The sequence below is a fragment of the Mustela nivalis genome (assembly GCF_964662115.1).
Source record: "Mustela nivalis genome assembly, chromosome: 6".
Lineage (NCBI taxonomy): Eukaryota > Metazoa > Chordata > Mammalia > Carnivora > Mustelidae > Mustela > Mustela nivalis.
In genome coordinates this window covers 152,894,515-152,922,006 of record NC_139025.1, presented here as the reverse complement: position 1 = coordinate 152,922,006, position 27,492 = coordinate 152,894,515, and the positions used below count along the sequence as shown (strand labels likewise).

The 27,492-nt window shown below is 49.3% G+C and overlaps 1 protein-coding gene across 3 annotated transcripts in view; it reads right to left on the bottom strand.

Moving 5' to 3' along the window:
* The window catches only part of LOC309867399 (endophilin-A3), a 487,937-nt gene that overhangs the window by 286,954 nt on the left and 173,491 nt on the right, over nt 1–27,492 (bottom strand). For all 3 annotated transcript variants that reach the window (XM_082736215.1, XM_082736212.1, XM_082736211.1), the window contains one exon: nt 6,368–6,487. In XM_082736215.1, coding sequence (XP_082592341.1) covers nt 6,368–6,487 — 120 coding nt within the window. The remainder of the gene's footprint in view (nt 1–6,367; nt 6,488–27,492) is intronic.

Below are 27,492 nucleotides of genomic sequence, written 5' to 3'. Positions count from 1 at the left end.
AGCTCTGACTGGCTACAATTCCAGATGCCTGTCAGGGCCACAGACCCAGTCCTCTGCCTCCCTGGCGATGGAAAGAGTTAGAGAAAAAAAAAAAAAAAAAAAAAACAGCTGGAGAGGTGTTCTGAAAGGGGAAATCACATAGACGGGCAGTCAGTGGCATCCAGGGAAGGCAAGAGAAGAGTCGACTGTGACTCCATCCAGAGTGCCATAATGCCTTCGGGTTTTACCAAGACAGGCTTTTATAAACACAGAATGGGTCACGTGAGAGTCTGGATTTAACTTCGGGGAAAGTAATTGAAATTCTTAAAAAGGACGCCTGTCTAGGGGGAGGCCAGGGCAGGGGGAGGTAGGTATTGGGAGTCAGATTTAAAAGCTAAAATGAGTAGGAAAAAGTAGCAGGAGACAATAAGAATTTGAAAATCCAGGGTGCCTGGGTGGCTCAGTGGGTTAAGCCGCTGCCTTCGGCTCAGGTCATGATCTCAGGGTCCTGGGATCGAGTCCCGCATCGGGCTCTCTGCTCGGCAGGGAGCCTGCTTCCCTCTCTCTCTCTCTCTCTGCCTGCCTCTCCATCTACTTGTGATTTCTCTCTGTCAAATAAATAAATAAATAAATCTTAAAAAAAAAAAAAAAAAGAATTTGAAAATCCAGTGGGCACGGAAAGCAAGAGTAGATTAGAGGGTAGGTAACAGAATTTATAACTTGAAAAGAAATCCTGAATCCATTTAAATGTGGCAGGAAGAGACAAAACCTATGCCAGATAAGGTAGGGGGCCCCTTCGCTGGAGTCCACAGGAGAGAGGAGGGGACAGGGAGAAGGGATGATGGTACAAACACGTGTACAAAGAGCCCTGCAACATGAAATCAAGGTGTTCCCCCATTGGCTGCAGGCTTACGTCAGAATTTACCTTTGGTTAATTTTAGGAAAGTCAGAACCCACCATGAACGGAACATGCAGCCTTGTCCCTCATGCCTAGAGTCCAAGGGATCAAAGTTTGGTTCTGCCTTTCAGTGTCTTGTAGTCCAAAGCTAGCAAGGTAGACATTACACCACCACGTACACATACAAAGACACACACAGAGACTTTAGGAAAATGACAAGGGCGCTAATTTCTAAGTGTGCTTAACCTCCTTCCATCCCATGATGCCTGCCCGTAAGAGGAAGCGTACACCAGAAAATCCACGGGGTCCGGCAGATGCACCTGCCACAGTTCCCTGCACCTAACAAGCATTAAAAAATGAAACACACAGACACACACACACAAAGAAACACAAAAATAAAAGACTATTTGTGTGAAACAACAAGTTCTGCTAACTTTTTTTTTTTTTTTAAGATTTTATTTATTTGAGAGAGAGAGAGCATGAGCTGGGGGCTGAGGGGGGTAGAGGGAGAGGGAGAAGCAGACTCCCCGATGAGCAGGGAGCCCAACATGAGGCTTGATCCCAGGACCCTGGGATCATGACCTGAGATGAAGGTAGATGCTTAACCGACTCAAGTGCCCGGGAACCCCGAGTTTCACGAACTTAACAAAAAAAAAAAAAGACTTCCAACCAAGGAAAGCTAAGCCTAGAATAGACTTTCACATCGATCCCCATAATCGACCTCTGAGGCCCCACGTTGAAAGCTTCAGTGAGCTGAAGGATAGAAAGACATATCACCCTCTTTCCCAGAGAGAGACACAGGCTGAGAGGGACCGCCCGCCCCCACCGGCTATGGAGCAAGAACAAACTGTGGAATTCAAGACTCGACATTCAGCCATCTGCCTTCGAACAGGTCCTCTGTGGGGTCAGCTCCAAAACCACCATGAGGAAGGATGAAAGAATTCACCCCAGAGGCTGGCTGGCTATCGAGTCTTTGGACCACAAGCCCTTCGCTCGTTGTCCCAAACTACCCCGTGTCCACTACCCTGTGAAGCAACCAAATGTCAGGTTGTTGCCGCTCCGAGGACACGTTTGCTGAACGGGAAGTCGGCGCCATTTTGATGGGAGCAGCCATGTTCCACCCAGACTTCGAAAAAGAAGGCATTGCTCGGTGATGTTGTAATTACGCGTGTAAATGACATCAGTATAGATAATTCTTGACTCCTGAAGGAGTTAAGTTTAAGAACGAGCTAAGGAAGAAACTCGGGAATATAAAATCCTTCCCCGGGTCTACAAAGGTCTCCAAGACTCTGTGGACGCCAAGGGTGGAAGCAGCTTTTTAGGAAAGGAGATCATTTTTGGGGTGATTCTCCTGAGAAAAGGAGCAGGATGCTTGAGGTCAGGGTGTCAGTCTCCGTTGTTTCACACCGCCTGGGTGTCCTTGAGTTGGTCACTCGCACATGCAGAGCCTCTGCTTTCTGGCTCGTAAAAGGAGGCGTCGGAGCCAGGTCTGCACCGGCTGTAAAATTCTATGATTCTCTAAGTAACCGTTTACTGCGCGGCTGGCAAGGCCACCTCGATAATCGGAATGACCCAATAAACACAGTGCCGTGTCGGCTATTCTAGCTACAGTTGCAAAAAACAAAAATAAAATTTAAAAAGCCAGATCGTTGCAGAGTGGAAGGCACTCTGATCATGAAATCCAGTCACTTTATTTTTCAAAACAAATGGGAGACTCTGAGGACCAAAGAGGTCGAAAAGCTTTGTTAAATTATAAGCTGATTAGTAGCAGAAGCAAGACTAAGGCTGCCTGACGGGTTCTGCTTGCACCGAGCTGCGATCTTGCCCCTCCAGCTTCAGCCCTGCCGTCTGCACCAGCAGCTGCCTCGGACCCTGTGCCTTTTATGTGACTCATTAAACAGCCTCCATCACAGCTGGGCTTTACTGGCCGTGGGGTTATTCATTTTCCAGACACCTAACCTAGGAGACCCTGGAAGAGCGACCTGAAAGGCCTTCATGAAAGTGGGCCAGGGTAAAATTCTCTAGAAAGTCCTCCGAGAGCCGCTGAAGACAGCAAACATCTCTCCTCCACCTGCTGGCTTCTCGTGTTTATCGGATGAGAATTCTGCAGGTAGGAGGTTCATGGGCAAGTTGGTCCCGATCCCAGAACTTCAGGAACCAGACCGCTGCCTCGACACCCCTCGCTTGCCGTCGCTCGGGCTTCGGGCGGCTGCGCAAATCTGCAGACCCCACAGGTGGGTACCTGGCCTCGGATGGCCCCTCCCTCAGACCTGGCTCTGCTCCTGGCCAGGCCGGATCTATGGATTCCAGCAGCCACTGGGCGTGGTGGGGCACCACCAGGACAGCTGTCCCCACCATGCTCCAGATATGGACTCTGCAGAGTGACAGCCCTGAAAACCTTTTAGGGACACTAGGAACTTTGTGCGGGGAGCAAAGCTGCATCCCACCCAGCGTGCCGCCTCGTGTTCTAATACGAGACGATTCCTTCCCAAAGCTACAACATACGGACACTGAACCCCAAATCCTGCTGGGTGCATCAGCTTGTCACATCTATCAGGCGTGATACTGTCTGAGAGAGGCCAGACTCACAGGGGTCCGTGCAATGTGTCTCCGTTTATGTAAAACCAAAAATAAAAAAGCAAAATTGGAATAGTGACAGAAGTCAGAAGGGGTGATACCTCGTGGTAGGGCTGAGACTTGGGGGCACAAGGAGCTTCCCGGGGGTTGGACATGCTCCGTTTCTTGATCTGGGTTTCTGGAATCAGGTGATTCCAAAGGTATGAAGGTATTTAGAAGTTCAGACATGTGTGTGCTTTACTCTACACATGCTAAATAGAGCTCCATGAAAATCAAAGTATTGTGTGAGGCCCCCGACGTCAGCAGAGAACACGCTTCTTCCTTTCCTTCGGCGTGGGGGTGTCTGAGATTCTCCGGATGGGGTCTTTGCAAACCACAGGGGTCACAGGAACAGCTAGATCACAAGCTTGCAGGCACCCGGCCCGACACAGAGAGACTTATGTGAATGACACCCTTTGATCCCTAAAGCATTTCCATGGGGTGGAAATGGCCACGTCTCCCCTCACACAGAGAGCACGAAGTCGCTTCATGACCTAAGGGGAAGCAGCGTGTGCAGAGTCACCCTGGAAGTCAGGCGTCAGAACACTGAGGCCAAACCAACACCGTCTGACTCCAGAGCCCATGAATCAGAGAAAACAGGAGCAGGAGGACAGAAAGGGCAGGAAGCAGAGCAGAGAGCCCGACGCAGGGCTCCATCCGGAGCCCCGGGATCATGACCTGAGCCCAAGGCAGAAGCTTCGCCGGCGGGGCCCAGGTGGTCCCAGAGCCTCTGTTCTTCACTGGTCTTCACGGTTCCTTGGGCGCTACAAGGTTGGGGGTTTCTCAAGCTGGCTGATACTGGGCTCGTTCTCTTTTCCCTCCGCCCGAGAGGCCTGTGCCTGTGTGACCCGGTCTGCACACTCAGCATTAAGAGGAAAGAGGACGGAGGCCTGGGGGCACGGCTTCTCTCCACTGGACCACGTTCTAGAGTTCATTCGGGAGGCACACCGAGTTGGGTACAAAGGCCTACACAGTCTCTTTTCTTTGCCTCTACCAGCAGAAAGCAGGTGCTCCTACTGCTCTTACTCACCTGATTCCTCCCCCTTGAGAGAAATGCGCAGTGGGGGCGACCCAGAATGTTTTCACGTGCTATTTTGCTGGGACGTTCTGGAACACCGCGTCTTACTTTGGACACGATTTCCACAGCGTGCCACACACCTCAACGATCTGCTCTGGCCTTCTGAAAAGGCTGAGGAGGCTTATTTTCCTTTTTCTAGCTTGTCTATTGTTATGACATCAAATAGAAGTACGGCGTAATCCGTAGAACCCGGAGAAGGCATTAAGTGCTCTTTAATTAAACGGGACGCGGCTCATGGCTTTCCAGACACCCTCTTTTATCCTCTACTCCCTTCCCAATTAGCTCCCTGGAGCTCTCACATGCCAACCTGCTGGATCATTGATTTCTCGATTAAAAGCGGCCATGAATTACAGGCCCTGTAAAAACCCACCGGGGAGAAGGGTGGAAAGCAACTTAATGACAGCTTGGACCCCATCCGCAGACAGGCCCGGCTGCCCACCCAGAGTATCAACTGGGCTCTGTTACGCGAACGTGGCATGATGCCTTGCCCGCCCCTGCCCCCCACGGCAAGAACTCACCCACGCACTTTTCCAGTCACTTGGAAAACAGACGGCCTGCTGCAGTTTTCTATGAAACAACTGGTCTCACCACTGCCCCTGAGCACCTGGCTGGCTCCCAGCCCAACCCCAGGGGCAGGGCAACATGTCCTAAGGGCAGGCGGCCCAGCAGCATCCTGGAGGACGGAAACACGGCTGGGATGCAGGTGCCGGGGACAGACGACCATTCCTGCCGCCCTCGGCTGCCCACTCGCCCTCCCTCACCAGGCCAGGAGATCTCCGACCTCACCTCAGGGCTTTGCCTGCCAGGCCTGCTCCCCTTCATCACACCCCACATCTGCCCACGTGGCCACAGCGACCGCCCCAGAGCTGCAGCTCCCGAGAAGCACCGTCCACCCTGTAACTAGCATGCGGCAATCGGGCCCGAACTTGCCGTGTGGCCTTGACCACACAGAAGAGGACACCTCAGTCACTGGCCCATTCTGCTTCGCTCCATCGTGGGCGATGGCACCTGCAGGTGCCAGGTTCTGCCAGGTCTGCCCAAGCTCTCCATCACCTTTGCTCCCAGTGGACTGCCCCATGAACTTGGGCCCCACCAGCAAGAAACCTCTGCATCTGGCAGACTGGACGCACTCTGCTTCCAACGAGTGGGGAGTGATTTCAGGGACACGCACGATCCTTGATGCTGTTAAGGCATCAGCGTGAGGTCCCTTCAGCGAAGCAGAGGGGAATCAGTCCTCAGTGCCCACCTCTTATGCCAAGCACAGCCTTGTTCACACGAGCCTCCGTGAAGGGACAGAAGCACACACACACACACACACACACACGCACACGCACACACACACGCACGCACACATGCACGCACACCTACCCTGTTCCTTTCCGCAAGATGGGCAAAAAGATCAATGTTGGCGCTGGTAAAAGAAAAGAAATAAAAGCCAGGAGAGCAAAAGAGAGGGAGGCTTAAATCAGAAAACAATACTCTTGGATCATTTCAGATAATAAATAAATAAATTTAAGGGATCACTAAAATGAATGACTCTATCACAGATTTCCAATAAAAATAAGAAAAAGTGACTCAAGCCAACATCCCAACCAGAGCAAGAACCGCGTCCCGTGTGGGAAACTGTACGTGCAAACGCGGGCAGCCCCGAGGTCACGGGATCCCTCCAGAGAGTCAAGAACTCGTTGTGCCAAGGGGAAAAAAACACGACAATTTTCAAGTTATCTTTGAGAAACCATTTCCTGCCCACTGGCAAAGGGCAAAGCCAAAGGGAGGCTCTTGGAGGAGGTTCTCACCTGGTCGTCGTAGCGGTACGTCAGGAACTGCTCCCCCGTGGTGTCTTCAAGAAAACTTCCCTGAGGCGAGAGTGCAAACTCGGGAAGGAAGTAGGCTCCAGGGGACTTCTCTGCCGTGGTCTGAAAGGCAAGGTCACCTGGTTACAAGTAAGGCCCCCGTGAGGACCCCCTGACGGGCAGGCAGTCCCCGAACCGGGTGATTCCCAGAGCACTTACCTGCTAACAGCTGTCCCAGAACGGGACGTGACCTTGCTTAGTAAAGGCCAAGGTGCGACACACCAGGGGTCTGGGTGAGGCACTGTGAGGCCAGGACACTCCGCTGGTCCACCTCAAACTCGCACACACGGTACCGACTCCCTGACACCTGCCCTCTCCCCACTGCCCACAACCTTCCAGAGTTTCAGCTACAGCACAGTTAACTTCAGCACTGTGGTTGCCAATCCACTGTGCCTAGGACTTTCATTTCCTCCCTTCCTTCCTGTTTTTGTTAGGTGAAGGAGTGAGAAACAAACTTTCTTCCGCACTACGAAAGAAATGCATGTTCACCACAGAAACCTTTGAAGATACCGATAAACACAAAAGAAAATCTATAAGTCGCCCCGTAATCCCTCCAACCAATAATCACCACTTTTAATTGTTTGGGTGTATTTCCTTTAAGACTTTTTTTTTTTTTCCTCATAATGCTTTGGATGTTTATAGAAAAATCCAAGATGAAATAAACATGGCTTTGGCAAGGAGACTCCGTTTGGTTCAAGAAATGCCCAGACTCGGGCATCTGGATCACTAGACAGAAGCCCCCGTCGTCAGGGCAGAGGGGATTCAGGAAGAAGGACATCATCCCTCGGAGACTACAGGGGGGTCCAATGGCCTGGTGGACCTCCTGCCATCAGTTGCCAATACCTTCAGCCGGGATCCCTGCCTTGACTGGTTGACAAGGAGGAAAGAGATAAAGGAGATGGCGCCCCGCAACACCGTGTGCAGCCCCACCTGGTCCGGGAACGCAGATCAGCGACTCTGCCTCCAACACGGCACCTCACTCCCCTGCTTGGGAAGGAATGAGTAAGAATCCAAGAAAGAGACCACGGGTGCTACTCTGAGAAAAACACTCTCTGCAAACAGGAAGCATGAGGAGTAAAAGTCCCCCTCAACTGCCTCTGCTCCCCCAATGGTCACATTCTCAAACTGCTGCAGGAACTATAGTTAAAGCAAAACATCCGGGGCGCCTGGGTAGCTCAGTGGGTTAAAGCCTCCGCCTACAGCTCAGGTCATGATCTCAGGGTCCTGTGATAGAACCTGCATCCCCCCCCCACCCCGGCCTGCCTCTCTGCCTACTTGTGATCTCTCCCTGTCAAATAAATAAATAAAATCTTAAAAAAGAAAGGGGGTGCAAAACATCCATGTGAATGCCACACTATAACAAGGACAATCAGTAGGTGACTATCTTGGCAAGGCACGGAAAACAGACAACTCTAGGTTTTGGTTGGCACTAGACTGTTCCAAGAACTTCAGAAGTTTCCTATGACATTTCATTCACACATTCGTCCCAGGGAGCAACAGGAATCTTCCCAGAGCCATGCGCCACCCCCGCACCCCATCTCCCTTGCCTTGCTTCAGAACGGCTAGCTTCAGTCTGGACTGCTCTGATCTGAAGTGAGGAAAACAGGACAGTCACCCAGAAGCCTTGACACAGGTTTTCTGGGTAAGTTTTTTCTAGCAGAATGCTGTCGTCTGTGGCGGCAGCTTTGCTTCAGAAATTAGTGGAGTCCCTGCAGCCTGCCACAGTGCCAGTGGGGTAGGAGTCTGGCAGGGAAGTCTGTCCAGGCTCCAACAAAGGTGCGGAACTCGTCTATGACACCTGGCCAGCCGGTGCTGATGGCTGCTGGAGACTGTTGCTCCAAGTAGCCTGGGAGCTAATACCACAGACCCCACAGAGACAACCGGCTCTCAGACATTGTAGTGCTGTTTTATGGATCTCAACCTGAAACCCCAGAAAAAGCAAAAAACCTCTCCAGCACTCATGTTTTCACACCTCGGTCATTTTTCGTGTAGGAAAAAAAAAAATATCGTAGACTCTCTGGCTTGACTATAGCTATAGCTAATCACCTTCTGCTTTCTGACCTGCTGTTTCCAATGGTTAAATTTTGTCAGGCTTAAAAAAAAGAGAGAGAGAGAGACAGGAATGAAAATGTCCATGTGAAAAAAAAAGGTAAACTTAACAACAAGATTTCTTGCTTCTGTGTATGTTTCCTAGGCGGTTTGAGGATGTGTCAAAGTCTAGTTAGTCTTACCAAAGACAAACACATCTAGGGAATCCTCAGGGAAATTTTACATGACCGCAGAACAATGATGGGTTTCATCTCAAGACAGTTCCCTATAAACTGATTACACCTAGCAAATAGTCTGTAACGTTTAGTTGCTGTCATTGTGATTTGCCTCTATCGTTTTTAGAATTCAGAGACTCATAATTTTAAATGCGTAAGGAGGCTTGCCACCCACCACAGAGAAGAAGCCAGGCCTGGAGTCCACAAGCGGCTATGTATGAAGACACAGAAATCCAGTTACCAGAGAGTGGGGGCGGGAAGCCACGTAGGGTCATCACCTGAAGACAGCTCCCTGAATACAGTGCTTTATGTGTAGTTGATCACATGTTCCACACATATTTACTGAGCATCTACTATGTACCCGGAGCCATTCTAAAAGCTATGGGTACCATGAGGAACAAGAAAGATAAGGTCCTTTTTATGGAGGTTTCATTCTAATGGGAAGATGCATAATAAGCAAACAAATTCATAAGTAAGAGAATTAAAGTTCTCAGTGCTATGAAGAAAATAAATAGGGTGATATGGGGTAAGTTGAGTCTGCAGAAAGAAAGGGGGTCAGTGAGGCTGATCCAGGTGGACAAGAAAGAGAGCAGAGAGAGAGGGAGAGATGGAAGAATGGAAGAGGCAGGAGCACTGTGGGCCCAGGCAAGGGGTTACAGAACCACCAGGTGTATCTCAAACCTGCTTCATGGAGGATGGGTTAGAAGGGGGCAAGAAGGGAACCTATCCAAGGATGGAAGGCTGTTGCACTAATCCAGGCAAGAAGGGGTGATTCTTTGGATGAGGATGATGCCAGTGAAGAATGGGAGAGCTGAGGGACGAGAGGTAGAACCTCTAAGACTTGCCGATGGGTGAGAAGAAGGGAGGAATCAAGGACAATTTCTGGGGTTTAGGCTTGAGCAACAGGCTATAAAGGAATACCATGGACGGGAAGCCCTGGCAGGAAGATAGGGCAGAGAGGTGATAATTCTGTTTGAGTCACGTGCAGTTTGAGATGCTAGGAGACATCCATGCGGAGAGCTTGAGTTGGCCATTTAATACGGACGTCTGGAGCTCAGAAGGGCAGTCTAAGGTCAAAGACAGAGATTTGGAAGTCATTGTTGACATTTTCATACATTTATATGTACACTCACACCTTCACAGCCATCCTACCTGAAAGGATCCTCCCTAGAGAGTTTGGCAGATGAGGGCTTCTGTCTGGGGCCCCTAATAATTCTCATGTCTGAAGGGGAGTAGAGAAGGAGCAAGCAGAAGAAGTTAAAACGAGGAATCCTTCTGAGAGATACTCAAGAAAAGAAGAGAAATCATGGGTCATGGAAGGATTCGGCATCAAAGAGAGTGGCCAACTACCTTGAATGCCTCCGAGAGACTGACTAAGACGAGGCCAGAGAAGGGCCCGCTGGGCATAGCAACAAGGAGATCTTTGTCAACCTTGACAAAAGTAGGTAGAGTGGAGCGGTGGGGACCATGGTCATGGGTTTGGGGACTGGATAGAAGAAGAAGACCAGACCAGGAAAGGACACTGAGAACAAGGCAATGGTGAAAGGGAATGTGGAAGTATGGGCAGGATTTTTAAAGACTGGAGAAGTGGGAGCGTGAGTGCTTGGTTATGGGAGTCATCAGGGGTAAGAGAGACAATAGAGGAGATGAGAGATCACTGCAGGAGGCCAACCCTTGAAAAGACAGAGGAGTGGGGTCCCACCTGTGCGTGGAGAGCCTGGCTTTCCTAAAGAGAAGGATCCCAGGTCCATGTGAGTCTACACCATACCACACCCGCCGGCAGACCCCTGACTTTGACCCTCCATCTTCACTGTGCCTCCTCCTCCGACACCCTTCTACTGGGTCCCAAGGTCATCTACCTGTGTCTCTCTCCCCACTTTCTTATCTCCCAGCCGGCTCTCTCACCTGGGGCCCCCTGCAATTGCTCTCCAGCTCAAAGAGTAAGCCACCTCCATTGTCTCCCAAAAAGCTGCCTTCTGCGGCGAGGTGGGACCGTCCTAAGCCTGCTGTGCGTGACACCTTCTGAAGACTCCTTTGGTCACACCACGCTTCTCTGAGATCAGAGGACTCACAACTCGGTTTCCCCATGATTTAAAACAGCTACAGACACTTGATTAGCTCCACTGAGCTTTCTTTTCTCTGCTTAAATTCGGATTGGGTAAAATGAGGTCTGTTTTGTGAGATTAAGAGTCACTTATGGTTTGTCTCAAAGTATCATGATTGTTTATTTAATGCTTTATTGTATTTGTTATTTTTGATGCAAAAAACTACCATCTTTAAATAATAAAATGCCATTTCATTAAAGTCATCCAATAACAATAAAAAAAAAAAAATGAGGTCTGTTTGCCTTACGTTTGATTCCTATCCCAGGCTTCTGCCTCACCCCCCAAGGCCCACTGAGGTGTTGCATGTTGGAGGAAGTTCCCTAGGGCTGAGAACAACATCTCTCTCGAGTCAGCCCATCCCCGACCGCAGGTGTGTGGGCAGTAAGGAGGGAAGACTGGTGGGTTCCACTACCTGAGCTACGCAGGACAGGATCCTTCTTCAGCAATTCCACCTACAGGGTTCAAGGTCACTGGTCCCTGGGCCACATCAGATTCCCTCCACAACCCCATCCCATTTTTGTTACCAAGAAAACAAGGAAGACTTTATACTTGTCTCTTTTTATCAAAATCCTTACTCCTGAGTAAATTTCTCATCATTCAAGAGTTGATTCTAAAACTCCACTCCAATTCCAGTCCTCTCCCTCCACAGCAGCAAGGGCGCACCGAGGTCACAGGGCACCCCCCTGAAAAGGTGTGTGGGGATGTCCCATGATTATGAAAGCCCTGCACTTGAGAAGCCCCTCTCAGTCTCCTAATCCAGCCTGTCCACCTCAGAAATCCTGCTACATGACCTGCAGCCTCTACCTGAATACCTTTAGTGACGGGGAGCTAACTCCTTCCCAAGGCAACAGGGATCTGTCAGAATCTAGGAGGTTCGCCGACACTGACTTGGTCCGAAGTGGCCCACGTCTCTCCAGCTGAGGTCTGAGGTGCCCCCGCCACCAGCACCGCTCTCCCGGCCTCCTCGCCTACAACATCCCCCGACACCTCCCCACAAACACACACATTCAGAACTGAATTCCCGAGCCTGAGCCCAGTAAGCATCTGAGTCCCAGAATTACAGAACACAAGGAACTTCAGAGACACTCGTATCCCAGCCCCCCTCCTGGAGCAGGCGTTTCTCCTGCGGCATCTCTGACCGCCCCACGGAGGAGTCATAGGGAGCCCTCTGGAGAGAGAGCCGGGGAAGACGGAAATCAAGCACACATCTCATTCTGAGGTGAGTGCTGTGTGTCTCTCTTCACACGTGAAGGAACTAAGACACAGGAGGCCAGGTGAGCTGACGGGGGGCGCACGAGCTCCCAACGGCCAAGTGCAAGGTCACCTCTGTTCCGTTTCCCTGCCTCCAACAGTGGGAAACAGTCTTGAGAAGAACCGGGCCTTCCTTTGGGAGTCAACTGGCTGAGTTCAGCGGTGGCTTCCGAAAGCAAGTGCCGGTAACAGGCCTCCGAGAACACGCGCGGACATCCTCACCCAGATGCGAGCGGACTTCTGACGGGTCAGGGAGGTGGCGTGCACGGCTCCTGGCAGGGTGCGGTGACCCAAGAGGTCAGGCCGTGGAGGAGCAGAAGTGGAAGGGAAGGCGCGGGGAGGAAGCCAGGCCAGGGAGCGTGCAATCTTCCCAGGGCCCAGATCCAGGGCCCAGAGAGAGCCTGCCAGAATGCCTCACCCCCCGCCCCCCGCCACTGTCCGCAGCTGCCTAGTCACCAGGGATGGGGTCAGGAGGAATCCAAACGGCCCCTCCAGGGACTATCACTCTGAGACCTGGGGACGCAGCTGCGTCTCCAGCTCCCGTTCTAGCTGAAGACTTGGACTTTGGCAGGAGGAAATAACCCTACAATGTCAATTTGAAGACAAGATTTCAGGGTCCCAGGCCTTGATCTGTACCCCATAAGGATGGAGAATGCCTATCAGGACAGAGCAAAAGGCGTGGCTGAGACAATGAAGGAGAGAGAAGAGGAAGAGGAAGAGGGTATCCTCTAGTAGAGAGTGGGGTTGCTTATGCCTCGAAGGTCAGGCAGTCACAGTTAAGAAAAAATACAATGTGATTCTCATGGAAATTCAAGAGGCCAGTCTACACACTTCTCCCTCCCCACCAGTGTGAGGAGTGCACACCCCCTCCCCAGTGTGAACGCAGCTAAAGAGCCCCCCTCCCCCGCCTGCCCCACACCACTAACCTTGCTTGCAGTCAGGGAAGGCCACCCAATCTTTTTCCCATGTGCCACCATGAAGCCACGTCTCTGCACTCTGAGAGCCAGACTGCACGGTCCCCAGTATACCCGTCACTGTCCTGTCGCTGTGCATCCGCCCACATTTGTGCATCACGCCTCTGTCTATACCCTTGTCATGGCCGCGAACAACACCCAGGAGCAGGGCTGAGACCCCAGCCTTCACCAAGTCAAGAAGAGCCCATCTCCGGGCCGGTGGTGACTTCACCCAACCACAGTCCTCGCCTCTCAGATGTCCACCTGTTGGCCCTTTGGGGATTCGAGAAACACCTTGCCAGATGCTTCACGTCTGCAGTGACACGGACGATGCTCAAAGTCTGGGGACAGAAGACCTGAGATCCCAACAGGTAGGTTGGGACAGAAGCTAAGCGCAGGAAGGCAAGTTCCTGAGCCATAATGCAGGACTCCTCTTCCCAACACCAGCGCTTAAGGGGAGACTGTCAAGGTTCCCATCCGGGACATGAATGCCCAGGAACCCAGTCTCGATTCACAGCAACCAAGATCTGGAGGGGCGAGTTCACCATCTGGATGGGAGTATGGGACTGCTCCTCCCAGTGGTCATACTGGATGAGTCTGGAAGTGAGCCCCCAGGCGGAGCAGGCAGAACGCCCCAGTCCTGCAGATGGTCTGCAAGGACCACATTCTCTGGGGGGGGGTCCTGAGGGTTGCTCGTCCTGGCCTGGATGGCACCTGGAACCTTACAGGGTGCACCTGCCAGAGCCCAAGGGGAAAAATCAACTTAACCAATATTATTTAAACTCAGCATACCAACCACAGTCTTGCTCCGAAAAGGCTGCTGATGTGCTTTTTGTCTCTTGAACCTGCAATGGTTGTTTAAAAATTAAAAAAAAAAAAAAGGGAAACAGAAAAACCTTCCATTTTGTTAAGTAGGGTGTCATCATTCCAAGACTTTTCAAAGTCCTAGGTGTCCTAACACTTCCACACAGGACGCAATTTATATATGTGAAACACACGCATATGTAAAGCACACGCCCACGTGTACATATGAAAATATGAAACCCAGGTACCTCGGCAAGACGGGAAACGTGGGCTGAAAGAAAATTCGTTTTCAGATTTTTTTGTTGTTGTTGTTATTTTTAAACAGTTCTGCTAGGGATTTCAGATCTGTCTTCCCTATTTACCATCAACTAATTAATATTGTTAGATTGATGCGTTGATACCGTTGGATTGAAAGACTGAGTATTTGGATCAGTGTCTGGGTCCACCTTGGCCACGTAGCTTCCAGCTTCACCTTCAACTCTGAGTCTCGTTTGCAAAAGAAGTCCGAGCAGCAGATTTTCTGGATCCTTCCTAGAGCCGCTGGGCGGGGTGTGCCCTGCGAGCCGGCATAGTCAGCACCAGCTGCTCCCCACAGAAGGTCATTCCCGGAATGTGCCCCAGTAAGACTCTCTTTGGCAAATGGGAATGGGGAGCTAAGAGACATCAGTCACAGCACCAGCCTGTGCCACTACACAGGCACTATTTCATCTTCTCTCTTCCTCTCCTTCACACACACACGCGAACACACACACACACACACACACACACACTGGCAAGCAGAACCGAGACTCACGGGTGAGAAGATCCTGCTGGAACAGATTTCATCATTCAGTTTCCCGACAGGAGAAAAGCGTAGAGTGGAGCCATGACACCCCCCTACATCTCTGAACCTCCCTCGGCACTCGGCCTTGGGCTTTGGGCGTGGAACACATTCACCAATTCGCTCCCTTTCGCAGACGGAAAGCCGCCCAGGCCGCCCCGACCAGCCCCCGGAACCCCCCTGACCAATGCCTGAATGTTGTCCCCGCCGCAGAGAGACCAGAGCACTGCGGCTGGGTAACACCAGCATCTCACACGGCGGGGATTTAGAAACTCCACCGCTACCCTGGTGGGGAGAGGCACGAAGCCTGCCCCTGCCCATGTACACAACACGGATCCTCGCCGGCTGGACCCACCCCCCCACCCCACCCCCAGATTTTAAGACTTCATTTTTCAAGACCTTGAAGTAAGCTGACCCCCTGGAATGAGCCTCCGTTTGCCAAATGTCACGTGGAAATAAGTCTACCTTAGAATACCTCGGGGGAAAACCACTGAGTATCGTGTCCCCTGGACAGGGCTCTGCGGGTAAAGAGAGAAACTAGACAGACGCCACCTCCAACCTGACCGGACTGCAAACTCGCGAACCCAGGCCTTCCTCTCCCCCTGCCCCTCCTCCTCCTGGCCCACTCCTATGGGGTCCCCAGGAGTCAGCAGAGGAGGGGACCCCCCGGTTTCTGAGGACCTTGAGCTGCCGGCGAGGATGCCACGTGTGGGAACCGTTCTGGGCCACCTCTCCGGCCCTCCCACAGCCCCCTTCCCCGAGGGGCCTCGGTGCTCCCAGGACACTCCCAGGCCCTGCGTGGGCACGGGAATCTGCACTTTGATCCGAAAGTGAAGGCTGTATTTTTCCCACAGCCTCCTCACCGCTAACACTCATGACTCTCTCTGGCAGAGAAAAGGCATCTTTGCTTTTTTAAATCGAGTACAAACAAGTCTCTTATTTTACCGGAGGGGTGGCGAGGGGAGATCCCCAGAGCCCGGCGCATCTCCCAGCAAACCTGGGTTTCGCAGCGTTGGTGACCCGGCCCCTGCGTGTTTGTGAAGCACCTACTGTGCTCCAAGGCTGTTTCTGACGCAGAGAATTCAGCCGTCGACGGAACAGACGAGAATCGCTTTTCCCGACGAGCTTACAGTCTTAACGAGGTGAAGCAGGAAATGAACGGAAGAGAGAAGTCAAGGGCACGGCACCCCACGTGGGAGAGGACTCGGTGGGGAAAGACACAAATTGCGGTTTTAAGCAGAGCAGTCAGCAGGTGACCGGACGAGCACCGGGTCACACACAACGGATGAATCGCTGACCGTTCCAGCCAAAACCAAATTAAAAAAATAAAAATACACAAATAAACAGAGGGGTTAGGGGAGGCGCAGGTAGGTCAGGGTGCCCTGTGGCATCACTTTTTCTTTTTTTTTTTCTTTTTCTGATTTTCAAAAATGACAAATTGGAGCCTGCCGTTTTCCTGGGAGGTTTCGAAATATCTGTGTTCTCCAAGACTCCGGCTGGGATCGCAGGGCTCTGGATCCGTCGGCTCCTACCTACAGCCGCCGTGGGACCCCTTGCTCCTTGGCCCCAGTGGCTCTCCGCCTGCACAGCCGCCCAGCTCTGGCCCGGCCAGGCCCCAGTGCTCCTCCCTGGGAGTTCCAACATCTCCCGCTTCCGGGGAGCCAGAGCCCAACCCGCCGGGCCCCAATAACACGAGCACGGTGTAAGCGTGCAGGAAACACTATCTCTGCCGTCAACCTCGGAGTCCATTCCTGGGTATCGGGCAAGTCTGCGGGCGTACCTCATGCATGAATCTGCATTAACTCAGTAGCAAGGAAGCAAGAAGAAAAGAGAGAGAAGGAAATAGAGAAAGAAAAAGGAAAAAAGGAAAGAGGAAAAAAAAAAGCACTCCCAGCTCTTCCTGATTTGGCCGTGAGACATCACCCAACCTGACACAGTCCAGAAACACGTCAGGAACATATTCATGTTTATTCAAGATTTTTTTCTCACCCCCACAGCTTTATTTCTTTCAGGAAACAGCTCGTCGGTGTGGCTGAAATCATGCAGGCTTTCAAAATGCGGCCTTCCAAGAGAAGAGAAAGACAGAAATGGACTGTTTGCACATACTCTGAAAAACATTTATATGCATCATCAGCTGGTTTGTTTTTCTAGGCTTAGCAGGGCAGGAAGTCTCCAGGGCTAACACGTCAGCAGAGCTGCCAAATGTGCAGAGGGGGTGCTCCCGCCTTTCGGGATTCTTCAACCAACAAGACGTGAGGAAGACGGTGATGTAGATACAGGGTGTCGTTGGTCCATGTGGATAAAGTGGCAGGACGCTTATTTCCACAAACTACCCAAAAAGTAGAGGTTTTTCACATAAAATGCTAAGGATGCCTTGAAAACAAAAAGCGATGCTTTTATAAAATTAAGCAGCTAACAAGGTGCCTGGGTGGTTCAGTTGGTTAAGCATCCGACTCTTGGTTTTGGCGCAGGTCGTGATCGCCAGGTCGCGAGATGGAGCCCCCGTCGGGCTCCACACTCAGTGGGGAGTCTGCCCCAAACTCTCTCCCTCTGCCCCTCTGCCTCTCCCCCCTGCTCACATGTGCTCTGTTCTCTCTCAAACAAATAAATAAATCTTTTTTTTTTTTTAAATTAAGAGGCTAACATCAACCCCAGTGGTAACAGAGCCATACTGGAACCATAAATCAGCAGGAGAAATTATTACAAATGCATTACCTTTTGTTAGAAAAGGAAAAGAGAGAGAGAGACAAAGTATAATCTTTGACCCAAATGGGGTGTTGGTCGAGGTACAGATTTATGGATTTAAGCTGAAATATTTTAAGGTCCGATTTTAATTTCTTAATGATAATGGAATGAGAAGTCATTTCTTTTGAGTGATTAACACAGCCCCATATCATTCCAACATTTGTTTGACATGAAAATGTCACATCGTTTTCAGTCCTGCGTAAACACAGGATTCGTTTACTAATGGTGCCAGACATGTGGAGAATCACAGTCACACACCAGCCACACTTGGTGATGCTGCACACCTGTTACAATTGGGGATAGACCATCTTAGAAAGGGGGCCGGATCTGAAGTTGGGAGTCCAGGCTCTAGCCCACCTTCCCAGGAGACCATGCGGTTTCTGGAACCTGCTTCCGGTCTCCAGGTCCTGCTCACCACATCGTTAAATAGGAGGGCGGTCTTCAGTGAGCTCCGAGGTTCCCCACAACTGGAGGGAAACCAGGCAAGAAGACGAAGGTGTAGTAATTTTGTTTGCTTACTGTATTTTTGTATTATCAAAGGAATATTGTTGGTATGAATTTAGAAATCCTCCAGCACACACAAAAATACCAAAAAACAAAAACAAAACAAAACAAAACAATACCCAGCAGTCAAAGCAAAACTCCAGCATCCTTCCTAAGGAGAGTCATTGCGTTTTCTTAACCGAAAGCAGGCCCAGGAGAGAAGAGCAGAGTGACCCCCTTAGTGACTCAAAGGCCCCTCAGATAGAGCCTCGTGAAGCCCCATGGTAAAAGGAAAACACAGAATAATTTCGAGATAAAAGACCTTAACCTTTTTCTCCACGCCCATCTCCCACCCCTGCCACTACCAAGGGGGAGCTCTGGAAGGAGCAGGTGAGAAACTGAGACTCAGTTTCCTCACCTGTCAAATGGAGGTGAAAACCATATACGTCCCCCAACTACTTAATAAAATAATGCAAATGGCAGTGCTCTTACAGTTGTTAGGAAGCTGCACAGTGTCTGATACCATGACTGTTATCACAAAGTCTCCAAGATACGTTTTTGTTTTTTTAAAGATTTTATTTATTTATTTGACAGACAGAGATCACAAGCAGGCAGAGAGGCAGGCAGAGAGCGAGGAGGAGGCAGGTTCCCTGCTGAGTAGAGAGCCTGATGTGGGGTTCCATCTCAGGACCCAGAGATCATGACCTGAGCTGAAGGCAGAGGCTTTAACCCACTGAGCCACCCAGGTGCCCCCCAAGACACGTTTTTTTGTTTTTTGTTTTGTTTTGTTTTGTTTTTTTAAAATATTTTTTAAATTTCTTTATCATGTAGGCAGAGAGGCAGGCAGAGAGAGAGAGAGAGGGAAGCAGGCTCTCCGCCAAGCAGAGAGCCCGATGTGGGGCTTGATCCCAGGACCCTGAGATCATGACCTGAGCCGAAGGCAGAGGCTTAACCCACTGAGCCACCCAGGCGCCCCCCCAAGACACGTTTTTTTTTTTTTTTTAAAGATTATTTATTTATTTATTTGACAGAGAGAAATTACAAGTACACTGAGAGGCAGGCAGAGAGAGAGAGAGAAGGAAGCAGGCTCCCTGCTGAGCAGAGAGCCCGATGTGGGACTCGATCCCAGGACTCTGAGATCATGACCTGAGCCGAAGGCAGCGGCTTAACCCACTGAGCCACCCAGGCGCCCCAAGACACGTTTTTAATAGAAGTAATAACATAAGCATGTCCCGAGTCCCACCTCTGTGCACCCGCTGGGCTAGGCAGCAGAAACCCAGCAAGGCACAGTCCGCGCCCTCGGGAGCCCGCCGTCTCGGGCTGGGTACTCAGAACACTGGGAGCATATGAGAGGGACGAGGCGGGGGAGGGAGGAGGAGGTCGCTGAATGCATCATGAACACAAGAGTCACCACGCTGAGATGTAAAGAACAAAGAGGAATTAGGACAATGGGGAAAAGAATGGGGGAGCAGAGCCTTCTAGAATAACACAGGCATGATAAACAGTGTGGACAAACCAGAAGACTGGAGAGAGCAGGGCAGGTTGGACGCGTGGCAGGTAGCCCTTTGTGGCTGTAACACAGAAGGAGAGAGAAGCCAGGGGAAGCTGGAGGGGCAGGCTTGGGCTGGGGAAGGGGGTCTGGTGGTGCAGATCCAGAAGTCCGTTCTTATCCTTGGGAAGCACCGGAGGGATTAAGTAGGCATGTGAGACTATGACTATGCAGACGGGATAGGAAGGGGTGAGACACAAGACCTACAGTAGGCTCCTGTAGTACCCAGCAAAGAACCAATGGTGGCAGTGAGGACAGAGCGGAGAATGAGCCCTAACAAGACAACGTATCTCAGAACTCAAGAGAACAATCATGCCAGTGTGTTTCAAAGATTATGGATACATGAAAATGTTTTAGAAAAAAATCGAAATGATGAAAATGGACTCTAAAAAAAAAATGGAAAATCTCAATGGTCCTTTAACCACTAAAGAAATAGAATCCCTATATAACATTCTTCCCATGGAGGAAACAATACATCCGGAAGGTTTTAGAGGTGAGCTCTACAAAATATTTGAAGTGTAAGTAATTCCAATCTTAAAAAAATATATATTTAAGGAACAGAAAAAGAGAACCCCTCAATAATTCATTTCATGATATTATCACCTTGATAACAAAACCAAGCAAGAACAATGCAACAAGGAAATTACATCTCAACCTCACTCTTAAAATGAATGCAAAGTCCCAAAATAAAATATAAGTAAAGTAAATCAAACACTGTGTACAAAGAAACCATCCACGGAAGGGCAGATCAATCAGTCGTGGCAAATTTGTGCCCTGGAACCCAACAGAACAGGCAAAGGGAATGATCTCAGCTTCGCACATCGACCCAGATGAAATTTCCAAGCAAAATTCTGGTCGGCATGGAGCAGAACAGGGTATGATTTCATTTGTATACAATTCAGAAAGGGCTGACGCCACATAATGTATGATTGGGAGATACAGACTCAAGAGGCAAAGGCAGTTAGACACAAAGCACACCTTTTCTTGTGGTTAGCAGATCGGAGGATGTGACTTTCGAAAGGGACACACCAGGAGGTTCAGGGCTACTGACAATGTGGCATTTCATGAGCTCCACGGTGAGTACTCAGGTGTCTATCCCATCATTGTTCCTGGATCATCGCCTGTACAGTTGTGCAGGTCGGGTACTGCACACAAGCACAGGACCACCCTCCATTAAAAATCATGTTATGGTTTTTCTCAGAGCGCCTGAGTGGCTCAGTCAGTTAAACGGCTGACCCTGGATTTGGGTTCAGGTCATGATCTCGGGGTCTTGAGATCGAGATCGTGTTACACTCCAACTCAGCAGGGAGTCAGCTTCAGTGTCTCCCTCTCCCTCTGCTTCTCCCCCCACCCAACTCTACTCCCTGCTTCTCTCAAATAAATAAATAGATCTTTTTAAAAAATCATGTTTTCAGCTTAGGGTGGAAATCATTCCACAACACACGTAAGTCAAACCATGATGCCGTGTGCCTTAAACCTATACAGTAATATGTCAATTACAACTCAGTGAAATTGGGAAAAAAACATATTACATCAATTCCCTTTATATATATTACATATATTTCTTATTTAGAGATAACAAAATAAGTTTTAAGTTAGACCTGTAGTACATGCGTGTTTATATTTCGCACTAAATAAACATATCCTCTTATCAATGGGGAAGTGGTGGCTCATTCAAGAAATTCTTCAGAACGATAGGTAAATTAGGAAGAAAAAGGACAAGTTCAGATCCCTCCTCAATCAATTCCATGTGAAATCAATTCCATGTGAAAAAATATATAAAGGCTAAAATATATATATATATATATCATATATAATATATATTTCTGCTATCTTATAGAATCAAGAATCATGCATGTAAAGCAGATTTATCTATAAGATTATCTATAAAATTCTATCTTATAGAATCAAGAATCAGGAGAGAAAAGTCTGCTACCCACCCAACTGTCTTCCCAGTGTAAGTTACTTTTTCTTTCATCCAGAACTTTTGAACACACCTAGGCTAGCTGATGTAAGTAAACATCTACGAATGTGTCTTCCTAAAAAAACCATTTCTACTGACTGCTTTCTTTCTGTGGGGGGCGGGGGAGTACACTCTCCCATTGGTGTGTTTCACATTTTTGTTGAAACCAGACATCTTAAAGAACAGAATGTGGCAACTCAGAAAGCTTCTCATGTTCACTCTTAGAAGTCAAACACTGTACCCCTATATGGGTGCATCTCCGCTCATGTCCTTTTCCACTGGTCCTGACTACAACCCTTTCAGGCTCAGCCTTGTTCTCGTTCAAGGACATTCAGTTGTCAGAGCTGCTTCACTGTGGTCTCCTCCCCATCTGTTCCTCTCCCTCCAGCCCCTCTGCCGCTGCAGCTGTTGGAACACTAGGTCCCCTCAGTCTGCTCTCCACGCCTCTCAGCGTTTCCCTGGAGACTGCCACTTTGTGGTTCTCCACTGGGTTCCACCATCCTTCACCTCACTGCATTGCTTTCAGTTCATCTACTGAATGAAAATGAAAATGAAAAGTCCCATTTCTTTTCACCTTAAGACAGCCCTTTGGGAACTTCCCAAACCCAACACCCTAAGAACAAATAATCCAGTCAAGAAATGGGCAGAAGACATGAACAGACATTTCTGCAAAGAAGACATCCAGATGGCCAACAGACACATGAAAAAGTGCTCCACATTACTCCATGTCAGGGAAATACAAATCAAAACCACAATGAGATACCACCCCACACCAGTCAGGATGGTTAAAATTAACAAGTCAGGAAATGACAGATGCTGGCGAGGATGTGGAGAAAGGGGAATCCTCCCACACTGTTGGTGGGAATGCAAGCTGGTGCAGCCACTCTGGAAAACAGCATGGAGGTTCCTCAAAAAGTTGAAAATAGAGCTACCCTATGACCCAGCAATTGCACTACTGGGTATTTACCCTAAAGATACAAATGTAGTGATCCAAAGAGGCATGTGCACCTGAATGTTTATAGCAGCAATGTCCACACTAGCCAAACTATGGAAGGAACCTAGATGTCCATCAACAGATGAATGGATAAAGAAGATATGGCATAAACACATACACACACACACACACACACACACACACACACTGGAATACTACGCAGCCATCAAGGATGAGGAACAGATTAACAAAAAATCAGGGAAAGACATGAATAGGAAACCCATAAATGAAGACACGAACACAACCATTAAACTTATGGATATCACCACCAAGTAAAAAAAAAAAAGATCTCAAACACTTATCTGATTGGCAAAGTCTCTTTAAAATACTACCCGGAGCCAGCAAGGGACATGTTTAAAACACACTGTAGCAAACTAGACTTTCAGATGTTTAAATTCAGATAAAGAACCACTGCCATCTTCCCTTTAAAAACCTGCACAAAAAAAAAAAAATTGCTGTCTCCCAAATATAATGTCAGAACAAACCCATGTTTAAAAGCTGAACTGGGCGGGGGCACCTGGGGGGGCTCCGTCGGTCAAGTGTCTGCCTTCAGCTCCGGTCCTGGGGTACCTCAGGGTCCTGGGATCGAGTCCCATGTTGAGCTCAGCGGGGAGCCGGCTACTCCCTCTCCCTCCACCTGCTGCCCCCCTCCCCCGGCTTGTGCTCTCTCTCTCTCAAATAAAATTAATAAAATCTTTAAACAAAAACTCTGAACTGGATAAAAGTACGGTACCAGCTGGGGACATGAGGCACCTCAGCACACCCGTGGGGCACCTTCCTTCAGTGTTTTTTGAGCAGCAGCTCTATGCCGGACCACGTGAGAGACCCAATGACAGTGGTGAAAGACACGGACCCCAGTCTGCCTTCAAGGAATTTATATTCTCAAGAAAGTATCACCAGAGCATTTCAGACCAATTTTGCTAATTTTAAAATATGGGAATTATATGCCTGCTGGGCCTCCCAATCTGAGAACCACTACTGAGGAATGTGGAAACATCGCTCCAAGTTACTTCCATGCAAACACGAACCTCCCTGGGTCCGCTTAAGTCCTAAGTAGCTTATGGGGGAGGGAAGGAAGCGGACAGAGCTTTCACCTGCTCCAGACTATGGAAAGTTCCAGCTGCACTCTGGTTCTCTCCCTGCAAGGTGAAGAGAACACGGGAAATTAGCTGGTGGTGGCCCGCATGATGTAGGAAAGATGGAACACAAGACATTCTGGCCCCCACCTCTTCCCGAGAAGTCCTGTGTCCAGTCCAGTAGCCACTGGGCAACGCAGCAAGCAGGTGTTCCAAACATGACCACGGCCGTCCCCCCAGGGCATGTCTGAAACCACAGATCGTACCAAACCCTGGACAGCCTATGTTTTTCCCTACCCGTACCTACCTATGATGGAGTTTAATGTATAAATCATAAAACAGTAAGAGATGAACAGCAAGAACCAGGAACAGAAGAGCAACTGTAACAATACACGGTAGGAAAGGTTACGTGAATGTGGTCGCTCTGTGTCTCACAGCATCACACCGCTCCGTTCTAACCCTTCTGCTTGCTGCCCCTTCGTCTTCCCAGGAGGACGGGAGGTGACACCACACCTGCGCCAGGAGATGACCTGAGCTGGATGATGCCGGCGTGACGTAGCGCCAGGTGGCTGGTGACCTTCTGAGAAAGTGTCAGAAGGAGGATCACCTGCTTCAGGGCTGCAGGTGATCCCAGGTAACCGGGGCTGTGGGACAGGAAGCTGCGAGGGAGGGGGACTCCTGTGTTCTGAGCTGGGACGGGCTGTAGGTGGAAATTAACACCTGACTTCAAAGTGTGCCCAAAGGCGCGGTGAAGCATCTCACTGAGAATTTGTTACACTGAGTGCATGCTGACATCACCATATTTGGTATTTGGGGTAAAATGAAATACATCACTAAAACCGATCTTGTTTCTTTTCCCTTCTTTCAACCCGGCTCCTGGGAACCAGACAGAGACATCTGCAGCTTGCATCGCATTGCTTTTGAGCAACACAAACAGGACCCCGGGGTGGCTCTTACTCCCCTGCAAGTGCTGAGAAGGAAGAGCCCTGGTCTAGGACAGGCGGGCGTCCCCAGCCTCTCTACTCACCGAGATGCAGAGCTGGCTTCAAGACGAAGCACATGACACCTAAAGGGGCTTCAGAAAGGAATAATCCAGACCGCACAGCACTGCAGACTCCACGCCCAAGGAGTGTCCACCTGCCACCCAGCTGTTGGCTCTGGTGAGAACGGCCATCATTCGCAAACCAGCGTGCACCAACCAGTTTAATTGCAAGAACACGCCTCAGAGAGCCCACCTTCCAACACTGCAGTGGAGCCGAACAGCCAGATTCAACATGATTCTTGAACAAGAAGCCATAAACCGTGTGGGGCGCCTGGGTGGCTCAGTGGGTTGAGCCTCTGCCTTCGGATCAGGTCATGATCCCAGGGTCCTAGGATCGAGTCCCGCATCTGGCTCTGCTCAGCGGGAAGCCTGCTTCCCTTCCTCTCTCTCTGCCTACTTGTGATCTCTTCTGTCAAATAAATAAAAAATAAAAGCTTTTTTTAAAAAAGAAGCCATAAAGCCTCACGAACATCTTCCGTGTCTCTGGATACCAGCAGCTGCACGTCAGCCCCGCTCAAACAGCGGGATTCCAGGTCTTTCTCCCGCTCGGCCTGTGCCCCACAGTCAGAAGCCGGAGGCCATGGTAAAGAGCCGCACGATGTTGTTGGTTGTGTGTACGCGTACTGACTCGTGAACGCATCACAAACCTTCCTGGGAGGAAACCGGGCCTTACATACGGTTGCTTAAAACCTGCTGGAAAGCGTCTTTACGTTTTTAGACGGGAAAATGGTGGAGCGGCTCGGAGGGCTGCCGGGCTCGGCTCAGGGGTCTGTGACAGGTTGTAAAAGAGAGGCATCTGCTACTTGGCTTCGGGCAGAAACCCAGGCAGTGGAGAGGAGGCCAGACCAGAAGGAAGGAGGAGGGAGAGGAGCCAGCTGCCAGAGAGAGGCTGGAAAGAGCCCATGTGGGGTTTCGACACGTCCACGGGGAGGTGGCCAGGAAAGAGAGTCTCAGATTCCGGGGGCCCTGCTCCCGCTGTGCCTTCCCTCGGGAAGATACGAGAGGAGGAAGGAGCGACCTCGTGGCCGGGTGCCTCCTCGGCCCTGGGCATGGACCAGGGCCTGGGCAGAGTCTGTTTAAGCTAATCTCACCTCCACCCAACCCTGCCAGGCAAGTTCAGGTCATCCCCATGTTCCAAATACGGGGAAAACGCTGAGGTTCTCAAAGAAAAAAGAGTTGTGTGACATCGGTTAGGGAGGAGCGCAGCCTGTTGGAAAACTCATTCATTTCCTCTTCACAGAGCCATACAGCACAGAAAATCATTTTTCTTTGGGCATAAAAAAAGAATGAGGCTAAACACTGAGAGGAAGACATACAAGGATATCTGTGTGGCATCGAGGTAAGAAGGGACTTCTCTAAAAAGGCTCAGAAAAAGGCAAATTGTAAATGATAAGAGGAATAAATATCTATCCATCCATTTATTCGATTAGTAGTTTTTGGAACACCAAATACCGCTCTAGGCACTTGGGGTACATCGCTGAACGAAAGAGGTCCAAGTCCTTACTCTCCAGGAACGTATTTGCTCCAGAGACTCTACATTAAAGCTCAAATAAACACTGTTGTTCACCATAGAAGGTAAAAATGTAGGCCACTGGCTGAGAAGAGATGGTAAGTGACAAAGGATTAATGTCTGGAATATACAGATAATGGCTACAAATAAGCTAGACCAAGAATACTCAGAAAAACTCCCGAGTAAAAAGTATGCATAGGCCATTCTCAGGTGAAAACCGAATATATGAAGTACATATGAAAAAGGGAGTATTTTGCTAGTCATCAAGAAAATACAAATTATAACATCAAAAATGTACCATTTTACAATCAAGAAACTGACAAAAATGAAAAAGCCTGACAACATCCAGTGTTGGAGATAATGTGGTGTGAGTATTCCTGGCTTTGGGGTTGGACTAGAAACAGGTACCAGGACTTCAGACAATAACTTTACGGTAGCTGGTAAGGATGAAGACAGGTGTATCATTTCACCCAGAATTTCCACTCCTAGACCTGAGAGAAATTAATCTCCAAAAGAAAGATGGATGGAATTATTCATAAAAATTAGAAACAACCTTAATTAAATGTCCTAGGACATTTAACTAGGACAGGAGAATGAATACATAGGGTTTAACGTCTCCATACAGCGGAATACCACAGAGCAACAGACATGAATGAATGGAATCTCCAGTAAACACTGATGATTCTCATTGACAGGATGTTGGGCAAGAAAAACAAGCTGCAGAAAACTCTGTAGGATTCCATTTTTTTAAAAGATTTTATTTATTTATTTGAGAGAGAGAGAGAGCATGAACAGGGGAGAGGCAGAGGGAGAGGTTAGAAGCAGGCTCCCCACTGAGCAAGGAGCCCGATGTGGGACTCGATCCCAGGACCCCAAGATCATGACCTGAGCTGAAGGCAGACACTTAACTGACTGAGCCACCCAGGCGCCCCTCTGTGTATAATTCCATTTATATTAAGTTTTAAAAGTACAAAACAACACTATATACTTTAAGAATACGTAGGAATCTATAAAGACAAGGAAGGGAACTATAAACTCAAAATTCAAAAGAGTCTTTACCTAAAGGGACAATAGGGAGAGAAAGAGAGAAATGTGCCTAGGTCTTTGTATTGACAATGTTTTATTTCCTAGAAGATAGAAGGTAGTACATGAGTGTGCCCTATGTTATCACTTAATCCTTTCTAATTCTTAATTATTACACAATAAAAAGATTTGAGCAGACTAAACATAAATGTCAAAAAGAACAGAACAGTTATGGGAAATAAGCCAGGATTCTCAAGCAATAAACCAGTGCTGCTCTTGATAAGTCCTAAACAGGCCATCTTTGCTTTGAACTTCGACTCTACCAGCAAGCCCTAAGGTTGGAATATCATTGTGAAGTGTGCAGCCAGGGACACAAAGTACTATTACATGAGAGAGAAATCTTCCATGTTTTTTCAAACAGCAGAATGAGAAAACACAAACCAAAGAGGTAGAAAAGAAGGTCTCGGGCTGTCAAAGGCTAAGCCA